Below are 12,357 nucleotides of genomic sequence, written 5' to 3' on the forward strand. Positions count from 1 at the left end.
AGACTGGAGCTCAGTAGTTAATGATTTATTTCACTCACATAAAATTTTTTCCGTTGCTAGTAATTTGTAGAAAACCTGAAAAGCAAAACTAATCAATACTTTTACTAAAGAGAGAGTGTTTCTGAATGACATATTGCAATTGGAACTTTTGAAGTATTATCCATGTTGCTACTTTTCCTAGAAAAGACTCCTAACTCATTTTAATGATGCCATACTGTGTCACTTCATTGGTTCTCAAAGGTACTTTGAGATGCACGTAATCAAGTTTTACTGCTATTAATTACTTTACACAGCTATTAATTAAACTTCAACTGGGATTTTAACATAGTTGAATTGGTTGCTCTTTTCTTCACATCTATGATTTTGCTATTATTTTTATAAAATATATTCTAACTTAGTAGTTAATTATTATTTTCTTAAAATAGTGGCAATTTATGCAAAAATTTATTTAACAAATTGAGTTAGAGTGATATTAACATAAACAGTACAATTATATTAACATGAAAAGTCATATAATATTATACCTGAGATGAAATTTTTTGATAAATTATTTTAAAAACGTATTTGTCATATTCTTATTTTACATCATCATAAATAACATATGATGAAAAATAACTCAAAGGATGGGGACAGTAATGCTAATTAATCTCATGGCATTTAAATATGCTTTTGGTTGACTTAAATGATTTGTGCTAAAATTTTTATCTTGATTCATCCAAAACACTTGATAGACAACCATAGTTGGATATTTATAGTATATTTATATATATTTTTATAGTATATATATATTTATGTAGTATATTATATAGTATATATATATTTATATAGTATATTATATAGTATATATATTTATATAGTATATTTATAGTATATTTATAATGTATTTTACTTTATTTATATATATAAATCTCTTTTTATTTAGTTTCTAAAATTGTAGTAAGTATACTTTGTCTTAGAGGACAGAACCCAGAAATGCCAGGCATTATTTTCAGGCATTTGTTACTAGGTACTATTTTCATTTTGACACATGGGCATTTAGTCTTCCTTGAAAACTTACACAAAGGGAACACAATAAATGATCTAGATAAAGAACAATTGTGGAATTGATTGCACACAGGTGATTTTTAATGATTCAAACTTCTCAAAGTAGATAACATCTATATGTCGAGTGGATTATGAATATTCTGATGACTTTTAAAACATATTAAGGGTAATGTTAATTTTTAAACCACATTGTTTCTATACCTATAATTAAGTTAAGATTCAAAAGCTGGTCTCATATCCCAGCGGAGAAAGAAATCTGCTGACATTTAAGTTGAAAATGATTAGAAACACTATGTACAATTTGTATTCAATAATTATCAAATTCCACAGTATTCAAATGACAAAATAGCAAAGCCTCACTCTATTTTAAAACAGTGATATAAAAATCTTTCCAAGAATATACCACTTTATTTTGCCATGCTGCTTTCTTCAAGCCCGACAATGGCAATCATCATAGGTTAGATAAAATCTTCAAAGAACTCTAGTCTGACACACTAAAGAGGAATGCAAGTAGGAAAATATGGCCTAAATACAAGGAGGAAAATCCTATTACTTTTATACTTCAGAACATTCTAACATTTTTATCCCATAATTATAAACTACCAACAAAACTACAAGTTACAAATATTTATTATTGCTTTCTTTTTCAAGGAAGCCACTGAAATGATGAATAGATAAGAAATTGGAAATTATCTACCTTTCACAGTAATAACAGGAGAAGAAAAACTTTCTACAAAATCCAGTACTTTGCTTCTTCCCCTGCTAAAGGGCTAACAAGAGATACAAAGACACCATTGTAGGTCAGTATGGGTGGCTCCTCTAGCCCTACCCACGAAGGTATGCCATCCTCAAATTTAGGAGGCAGAAATAAACTTCATGACCTTTATTGTTTCACATATAAGTGTGGAAATATTTCTTAACATAAAGCCAAATTTTATATATAAACAAAGCAAATACTAATTCCTCTGACTTTGCTGAGTCATTCACTTAGCACAATACTAGGCCTATAGAATGGACTTAAGACAAAATTATTGATTCACAAGTAAGAACATACATAAGAATATGACCTAGAAAAATGTGGAGCTTAATAAACAACAAACTTTAGAGATCATTCTAGTGATCTAATTTTCTTAATAGAACCTTCATTTATGTCTTTGAGAAGCGTATGGAGTCAGAAGTTCAGCAGCACATTTCATTGTTGTTATCATAACTTAAACTTAACATCCAAAGGGGAGTCAAATCAGTTATCTCAACTGCTGCCCTTGGCTTGCGTGGTCAAGTTGGCAAAGCAGAAATCATCAGTGGTTGGCTTATGTGGTTATGTCCACCCTATTCCCCTCCTACCAATCCCCTTTCTGGGAGATTAAACGGATCTCATCTCTGATCCTAGTTCAATTGAACACAAAAGTATGTTAGAGAACACCTAAGGTACACTTAAACAATTAAGCAAACAACTGTTCATTTTGGTTTTTTTGTTTTTGTTTTTGTTTTTTGGTGCGGGGGGGTTCGAGATAGGGTCTTGCTCTGTCACCCAGGCTGGAGTGCAGTGGCACAACCATAGCTCTCTGCAGCCTCAACCTCCCAGGTTCAAGCAATCTTCCTGCCCCAGTCTCACTCTCTCGAGTAGCTGGGACTACAGGTTTGTGCCACCATGCTTAGTTAATTTTTTAATTTTTTTTAGAGACTGGGTCTCACTATGTTGTTCAGTCTGGTCTTGAACTCCTGGACTCAGGTGATCCTCCTTAGGCAAAAAACTTTTTAAACTCTTTGCTGATAAATGATGCTGCGTGTAATATTGTTGCTGATCATTTTGCTTTTTATCAATATTTTGTAATATTTGAATTTTTTATAATTAAAGCAATGAAATTTAAAGCCATGACTTTTGGTTCTAATATTTATATGTTATTTCCACATGATTATTTTTATGTGAACTTTATATCCTTAAAAACACCATGAATAAAATATTAAAGAAAGTTCTGATTAATAAGACCTTAAGGATAAGGTTTTCGAGGGATTTCACATCGAAGATGTTGAAGGAAAAGACTCATCTCTAAAATGAGCTAGGAATAAATTCAAGTTGAAGATAAGATAAATTCAATGATTCTTCATAAAGACAAAATAAATCTTCAAGATTCGGTTTACTGTATCACTTAGTGTAAGATATTCAGTAAAGGTGAAAAGCATTTCTAAGTGGAGTAAGAATTAGTAAATTAGACTTTTTAAACAAGTTTGTTTTTCAACATCTCTACTTCCAAGTATAAAGAAAACAAATAAACTGCAAACTAAAGCCTTAAACTAATTTTCCCTGGCACCAATAACTCCAGAAATATTTGTAGTTTTTTCTTATAGATCCAAGTCAAGAATAAAGACATAAAAACACAAATACTAACATACGTTGCATTAAACTGGTCTAATTAGGAATTAGACGACAGCTTTCATTGGTTTCCCATTGCCTACTCATCCCATATATGTGGATATAAACAACAATGTTTCCTTAAGTCTATGTACTGAGCTCATGATTTTAAAAAATTACATTAATTTGCACATTCATGAGAAAAAAATACACTTTTGAAAAAATTCACTGAAGAAAAATATTAAAATAAGGTGTTTATGTATAATATTTCAAGTATTAAAGTACTGTGTGAGCCACTTGGGCACGCTCACACAGAAGGCTGTTCAGTAAAAATCGCTTCTATTTGAGATGGAGGGGAATTCTAGAAGCTACAGCTACTTGCACTAGGAGTATTGAAGCAATTTTGCCTTCTGGTGACAAGAAACTTCAGAAGTAAGCTAGGTTCACAGGTGAAGACCGTGGTGTGCACTTAAAAGAAAAGAAGTAGCCTGTTCCAGCCAGGAGGCAGAGTATCAGCATCTTTTGGGCATCATGTTTTTATTCCAGTGATGTGAAGATCCCGAGGAAAGCTAACTACAGAGATCTAGAATGGTAGTGACAAGTAGGAATGCTGCTGAGAACCAATTCCAAGAAGAAAGGTCAAGGTAATGTGCAGAGGGAAAAAATATTGGCTATAAGTGGCTCTGAGAATCAAAAATAGCCATAATAATTTAGTTGCTTTATTTTGTGTTTGTACGCAAGGAAAATCTAAATTAATAAGAACACTGCTCTTAAGCCTTTTACCCAGAATATGATACCTTCGGATTGCTTGACTTGTTTCAGTCAATTTGCTTTCCTCAGCATTTCTCATACAGTCAAGCATGAATGTAACTGAACCACTACATATGAACATAAGAGCTCCTGTTTCCAGATAGTCAGGAAATCCACTGGTCTTGGCAACCCCAGGGAGTTGCAGATGAGGAAATTGAGGTCCTAAGTAGTTATATGAGTTGAATATATTTAAAACTAACAGATTATGAATTCAAGGCATGAAACATTAATAATAATAATATATATTTATTATTATATACATGTTATGCTAAATATAAAATATTTATATATTAATATATAATAATTAATTAATATTAAATATTTATATATTAATATATAATAATAATATATTATTATTCTATACATATTATGCCAAATATAAAATATGCATAATGCCATATAGGACATAGAAATCATATAGTAGTGAAAACACATAAATGCACATAAGTGTATCCAATGTATAAAGATATTTCCTGTAAATTATAACAGAAAGCAAATGTTCATACAGGTGATTTTCCCACTTGATAACTGATCAATTCCATTCATCAAAAGTATATTTCAATTCCTTTCTATTTAAGCATAAATTAAGATCCTTCTAAACATTTATAGGCTCTTGGTGTTGAAAAGAATCTCAAAAATCAAAAATCATCCAACCTCCCTTCATATGTGACGCATGAGTTTGGAAAGTAGCAACAATGCTCTATGGCTATTTATTATTATTTTATTCCCTGGACCAGTAAGGGATTGTCACATAAAAGTAAGAAACACTTACATGAGAACATAAGAGAATCTCCAATGGTTTCCCTATTAAGAAACCATTCTATAAAATGAGTCCATTTTCTGAGAGACATTCCCAGTCTAAGGTTTCACTGGATCCAGGCAGCAATGAGATCAGGACCAATAAGAGTCTCCATTTGCTTCCCACCAGACCCCAAGTATACATTGTCAAGACTATGCTTTATTCACTTTGTGTTCAGTCACCACTAGAATAACCTCCTTTACCCTCCCCGACTCAGTCCGTTACTGTCTATGCCTGGCACTTGGAGGGGTGGTAGGTGGATGGATGGATGCGTGGATGGATGGATGGATGGATGGATGGATGGATGGATGGATGGACGGACGGATGGATGGATGGATGAGTGAATAAGTACGTAAAAACTTTCCTCTTTTGTTCCACTATAATTCATATTTCATTCAAATACCACGATAAAGTCTTTATCTCCTCTTCTAAGGAGATGTTGTCATTTTTCCTATCAAAACTTAGTAAATGTCTGTAGCTGGCCAGTTTCTAATCATAATAAAAACAAAAAGATAGCACAATTTGGGTAGCATATCTTAGGACCTGGGAATTTAAAAAAAAAAAGTCTATATCATGATTTCACTGAGAACATTAGTATCTTCTAAGTGTTATCTTCTACGTTAGCCCTGTGCATTCCCATCAGAATGAAAGGGATTAGGATGAGAGCTAGGGCTAGAGTTGATATATTACCCTGGAATGTTTCAAAAGTTTTTTTAAGAAAAGGATCTGAAGTTTAGATTTGAGAGCATCCTTAAGGGAAGTCCTATAATTTACCTTCAAACAAAATGCAATTTTGTTGTTAAAGTGAGGCACGAGTTATTTCACAGCCAAAAAGAAGGTAAGAGTATTAAACACATCGTTTGTTTAATGTTGAAAATACACCCTGGGCCTGTGTGTGTACATACTGTAATTGAAGTCATCTCAACAACAATTACCCACCAGTTTCACTCTCACTCAGCAGGGGAGGTGTGTTTCAATTAGTGGTTTCTTGCCAGTACTTCCTCATACTTTCCTCATCTCTTTGGGCATTAGGGGGTTGTAGAGAAGTAGAAAGGAAAGCTCATTACCCAGCCCTCAGACAGTTCAGAAATTAAATAGAAGTTTGTACTACTCACGGCTCTGCCTGTAGGCTTCTGTCCTCAGCCACGTAGTTAGAAGGAATATAGCCCTGTAGTTGCTGACTGGAGCCATCTCGCCTTTTCTCCAAGTGTCTGGCAAACCACCAGCCCTCATGAGAAGTGTCCAGAACTTGAAGTTTGTCACCTGCCCGGAAGCTCAGATCCTCAGCAGTCCGAGCCTGGTAATCAAACAAAGCCACAAAGTAGTGGCCATGCCTCTGTGACTGGGGAGAGCAATGCGCCCCTGGATTTTCAATCACCGTTGACTTGTCTGCCTCCGTCGACAAGCAGGGGAGATAGGGTTCTAGGTACTCCCAGAGCCTCTGACAGATGTTGCTCATTGTGCCTTGGTGGGGAGAAGAGGAGCAGGGCTTCTCCTTCTCCCCTTAGTCTCTGCGATCCACCTTCTCTTCCTTCACCAGGCAACTTTGAAGTCAGCACCAACTCACCATACTTTGGAGAGTATGCAAAGTCCCATTTCAAATCAGTCCAGCAGCTGGGTTGCAGCAAGTCCTACCTGGAGAGACTTACCGGCTTGCTCTCTGTAGCCGGAGCTGCTACTCCCAAGCAAAACTGAGCAGGAGCTGGGCAGCTGCTCAGTAGGAAGGTGTCTTTTCTTCGTATCTGCTTAAGAATCCCACAGCAAAAATAAAATAAAATTAAAAGGGCTTTATTTAGACAAATATCTGAGAACAGAATGGTGCCATCTTGCCTTTTGTCCCAATAAAAAGTTAGCAAGAGGAAGCTACTAACCCCTGGTAAAACCTCCACATCTTGCTTTCGCCAGGAGCTCTCTCCCTGTTTCAAGTCTGCTCCTGTCTTTGGACCAGTCCGGATCTGGACGGCTCTCTCCTTTTTGCTAATGAATAACCAACCAGCAGAGGTTGTTGCCTTTAACATTCTGAGCTATGAACAGACTGTAATAATTTCCCCTTACTTCCTGGTTTCTTTCTGTGATCTAAATGGGATTCTGACTTCTTTACCCCTCCCATCTCCCACACCCAAGATAGACCAGATCCTTTACCAAACTGTTAAAGCAGCCACCAAAATCTATATTCCTTTTGTTTCATCCTGGAGAAACAGGCTAGCCCAGGTAGCTTTTTGTCTTGCTATGTTCCCAACACTGAAATTCACGGCAGAGATTTTTTTCCCCCACAAATAGGAGTAGAATTGTTTTGCCACCACTAGGGGAAATTTAAAACGGCAAATTATTTAGGTATTTCTTGTTAGACACAGAGCAATTGGAAAAGAACCATCAAGTCACTCCCTTTTCTCATTACCAAGAATAGATTTTAATAGCTTCAAAGAATAGTCACAGTCTGGAAAAGTAAGAAAGCAGCTGACTAAAACGCTGAGAACCCAAAACGTTGCTTTTTCCCACAGACATTTAATTTCCTATCCTTCAAGTACTATTTTGGAAACACACACACACACACACACACACACACACACACACACACACACCACACCACACCAACTAGGTGACCAGTAGAGAAAAAAAGAGTAGGGCAGAGTGCTCTTTGAGCACTGCTGTGGGGACTCTTTCTGCTAAACTTTGACCTCCAGATCTATACTAGTTCTTGCTAGCTTCCTTGGCAAGGACTCAGGAACTAATGAGACTGACATCAGGACAGCCATCTCTAGACAGGCAGTGGGTTTTGCTTGACCTTCCCTAGTTCAGGGCAGCTGTCTCGCAAATATGTGCCCTGGATCACAAAAACAGCTGGACAATGAGTCTGGCAGTCATTTATACTAGTAGACAGCATTGCAAACTTGTTTATGATATGTCACTGATTTCCCTATAAGATTTTTTTTTTTAAATTTCTTCCTTAAAAACAATCTTTCTAAATGTTGTGAGTTCCTTGAACCTGGCTAACCTATTCCTAGTACAAGCTCGTAACTTCTGTTCTTTGTCAAATTGCAAGGCATTTAGTAATCAGAATAATCAAACTCAAGAAAAAGAAAGAAAGAAAATCAGAGAACCATGGCATCAGCCCAACCTGCTATTACTTTGTGCAAAAATCAGTCCATAGCACTGGACAGATCAATTGGTAAAAATAAAATCTTGTGTTATGCTCCCAAGTTTCTCCAATCGTCTTTGGAGTCAGAGTACAAATAACAAGTTGACAGAAGTAGAAAAGCCAAAAGCTGAGCCCAGTTTTTGTTGTTGCTGTTGTTGTTTTGTTTTTTAATGAGATGAGACCTAAAATAGAATGTATATGTAATTTTATATTATATACAAAACAGAAAATATATAATATCAAATGACCATAAAGGACATTTTGTTCCAAATACAATAATGGATGTAAAAGCATAGGATTTTATTAGTGCCCCTGACAGAGGCACACATGCTGAAGTCTTTCCTGAGACATCTACATGATTTAAAAATGAAAAAAAAAAGAAAAAAAGATCTGGAAGCAACCTGAGAGATGTATTGAAACCCAATTTGTAAGTAGGGTTTTCGATTTTTGAATTGTGGGAGTTCTAAATTCGGATATGCCTTTGCTATGGTTATGACAAGGCATTCTGGAGAAAGACAAAGCAGCAGACCTGCACACCACAGTCATTGAGCAAGTGAGTGAAATTCAAAAAGCGGCCAACCATCCAAAGATGTCAGGTGAGCAATGGCCTGAGAACGCAGAGCCAAGGGGTGGAAAGAGAGAGGGTTTCTTTGTGTCGATAGTACCAGAATCCTCCAGTCACCCAATCTCAAAGTCTTGCAGTCATCTTTTATTTGCTCCCTGGTTTCTTTGAGCTAATCAATCACTGAATTCTGCTCAGTCTTCCTTTTCATTTATTCCACAAACTTTTTTTTAAGCTCCTTCTGAGTGACAGCTGGGCACCAGACAGAAAACAGAATATTCTTTCCTAAATTACTCCAGAGGCCTCCTAACTGATCTCCCTTCCTCCAGCTTATTCCTGCCTCTGGCTGTTCCTGCACACCAAGATGAGTGGTGTTCATAATAGTTTATAAAGCAGTTTTTATAATAGTAACAATGACTGAGGTGATAAGACATTCCTAGTCATTACTAGTAAAAGTAAATATCTGTTTGGAAAGCTTTCTATGTGCCAGGCACTGTACTAAGAATGTTAGAAATAAGATCCAGGAATTCTACTCCAGGGTATGTATCCAAAAGATTTGAAATCAGGAAGCCTGGGAGATATTGAACTCCTATGTTTATTGCAGCACTATTCACAATAGGCAAGTTATGGAATCAATCTAAGCGTTCATCAATCGATGAATGGACAAGAAAATATGGCATATATACACATTGGAATTCTATTCAGCCTCAAAGAAGAAGGAGAAGAAGGAATCTTGTCATATGTGACAATGTGAATGAACCTGAAGGACTTTGTGCTAATGAAATAAACCAGACATGGAGGCAAATACTGCATGTTCTGACTTATAGGTGGAAGCTAAAAAAAATCCAACACATAGAAGCAGAGAGCAGAATGATGGTTACCAGAAGCTGGGGAATCAGGGGAATGGGGAGATGTTGGCTGAGGGCTACAATGTTTCAGTTAGACAGGAGGAATAAATGATAAGTATTCCATTCGAGACCATGGATATGTTAATTAGCTTGATTCAATCATTCTATACTGTATACATGTATCACAGCATTACTTTGTACCCCATAAAATATACAGTAATAGTTTGTCAATATCAGGTAAAAATAAGAGAATGTTACAAATAATATATCATTTAATTCTCACCAAATAAAAAACAAGGCCTACAAAGAAGGTAGTATTAAAAAAAAAAAAAAAAAAAAGTATTTTAGAGAAGAAACTGAGACCGAGAGGCTAGGTAATTTGTCCCAGGTCACAGAGCCACCAAGTGGCTAACCATGAGTAACATTCTGTTCTCAATCTGACTCCAGAGCCTGGCAGTATATAAATCCTCAGTTTTGCTGACGCTAAAAATATCTGATATTATTATTCTATGTAAAATTCTGGAAGAACCTCCAACACATTTGGAATAAACCTTAGTTTTACAGCATGACACACAAGGCCCTGCTAACTTCTCCAATCACGGTTCATCACTCCTGCACACAGGTCCTGTGACATAGTGTGCAAATGACCAGCAGTTTCTGAGGTCCTCTTCCCTGCTGTACCTCTGCATCCTCCTCTACCTTCTCCCCTGATGACTTCCTTGACATTTTTCAGGTTGGGTTCATGCATCGCCTTCTCTGTCATAATAGATGAAAGGCCTCTGTGCACCCCTAAATTCTGGCAGAAACTTCTACTTGGTTTGTTGCTGAGCCCTTCTTGGTTCCTTATTTGTTTTCCAAGGAGAATAGAATTCCCTTCTCTGAACCTTTAGTGTCTTGTACAATGTTCATCATGTAAATAATAAGTATTTGATGAATTAAATAATTAACACAGAAATAAAAAGAAACAGTGTGGAAGAGACAGAGATAAAAGCGGGGAGGAAATAGAGGGAGGGAGGAAGAAGCCACTGGGGAGAGATAAACATTTATGTGAATATTCATGATTGAGAGTGAAAGTTCTATAGTGTGAAAAGAGCCAGAAGCACAGAGGAGAGAATACATTCTGTCTATTGCTTCTCAGTCCCTTTCTTTCCTCTCTTATTGTTCCCTGAATGTTAGATTCCTTTGCCAGCCTCCTAAACCAGTTTTCCTGCCTGGAGTCAATTTTCTTCTCGTTCTTATAGCCACCACATTAATCTTAATCACTCTCCTACAGAATACCCTTCAACAGATCCTCATTGCCTGGAAGATATGACTTAGAATTCAAGGCTAAGGAATTTGTACTTTATCCAAACTTTATCAGATGTACCCTTTCAACATCCCCTCCATTATGGCTTTATGTTAGCCAGACTGGTTTATTAGATCTCCCATATGCCTCATCTGCTCCCACATCTGATCCTGTATCCTTTGCCATTCTTTTACTCAGTATTCTTTCCACTGCTAACTTCCCATCCCAGTAAGTCTACTTACTCCTGCCTGCATTTCAAGGTCTGAATAAAAATCCCTCACCTCCTTAGACCATCCTTAACCATTCCAGTCAAAAAATCACTTCTGTCTTCCTTGAATTGTCTAGCTCCCACAATCCCCACTCCTAATATACACAATATTAAATGAATTGAACCATACTCCTATACCTGGTATGCTGAATACTGCTACAGAAAATCCCACAGCTATTCAGTTTTATAGTAGGACAAATTAATCATCCCCAACTCCTGCTAGGCCTCAGCACTAGGCCTTGGAGAGAGCGATCATAAAGGAAAATTGGACTCTGTCTCCCCAACTCACACAGTGACATATTCCCCCACACACAGAAAAGAGGATTATATCCTAGGCAGAGAAATATATCTTATATTTCTCTGTATCATAAGGAAAATCTAGAATCTGACATATGCATAGGAACTCTCCCTACTTTCACTCTTGTTCGATTGCAATTGTGATGTTTAATACTGAATGTCAACTTGATTGGATTGAAGGATGCAAAGTATTGATCCTGGGTGTGTCTGTGAGGGTGTTGCCAAAGGAGACTAAGGTTTGAATCAGTGGGCTGGGGAAGGCAGACCCACCCTTAATCTGTTGGGCATCACCTAATTGGCTGCCAGCAAATAAAAAGCAGGCAGAAAAACGTGAAAAAGCGAGACTGGCCTACCCAGCCTACATCTTTCTCCTGCGCTGGATGCTTCCTGCCTCGACCATTGGACTCTGAGTTCTTTAGTTTTGGGACTCACACTGGCTCTCCTTGCTCCTCAAGTTTACAGACAGCCAATTGTGGGAACTTGTGATCATGTAAGTTAATACTTAATAAACTCCCCTTTATATATATATACACACATACACATATGTGTGTGTGTGTGTGTATCCTATTAGTTCTGCCCCTAGAGAATCCTAATACAGCAACCTATTCTCCAAATGGCAGCCAAAATAATCTTTGTAAAATATCAATCAGATATGTGTTTTTCAATAGCTTCCCATTGCACTTATGAATTCCAAATTCCTTATCTTTGGGAACAAGGCTCTGCTGGGGCTGTCTCCAGCCTGTCCCTTCCCTCCATCTTACACCACTCTTCTGGCTCTCCATGGTCCAGCCACAGTGGCTACCTTTCTGTTCAGCAAGGCAACAGCCAAGCCCTTTTTTCTGACCATGGATTCTTTCTCACTATTCTTCTAATCAACAACATTCTTGTCCAGATTCTTCATTTGGATGGATCTTTCTGTTCTCAATCTAAATAACATATCATTAAAAAGGTT

At 36.8% G+C, this 12,357-nt stretch overlaps 1 protein-coding gene across 1 annotated transcript in view; it reads right to left on the reverse strand.

The window, feature by feature from the left end:
* Positions 1–7,045, reverse strand: part of FRK (fyn related Src family tyrosine kinase) — a 115,175-nt gene extending 108,130 nt beyond the window's left edge. The window contains exon 1 of the mRNA XM_010358153.2: positions 6,122–7,045. Within this exon, the coding sequence (XP_010356455.1) occupies positions 6,122–6,465 (344 nt within the window). The 5' untranslated portion in view covers positions 6,466–7,045. The remainder of the gene's footprint in view (positions 1–6,121) is intronic.
* Positions 7,046–12,357: the final 5,312 nt, after the last annotated feature.

The sequence above is a fragment of the Rhinopithecus roxellana genome, chromosome 4 (assembly GCF_007565055.1).
Source record: "Rhinopithecus roxellana isolate Shanxi Qingling chromosome 4, ASM756505v1, whole genome shotgun sequence".
Lineage (NCBI taxonomy): Eukaryota > Metazoa > Chordata > Mammalia > Primates > Cercopithecidae > Rhinopithecus > Rhinopithecus roxellana.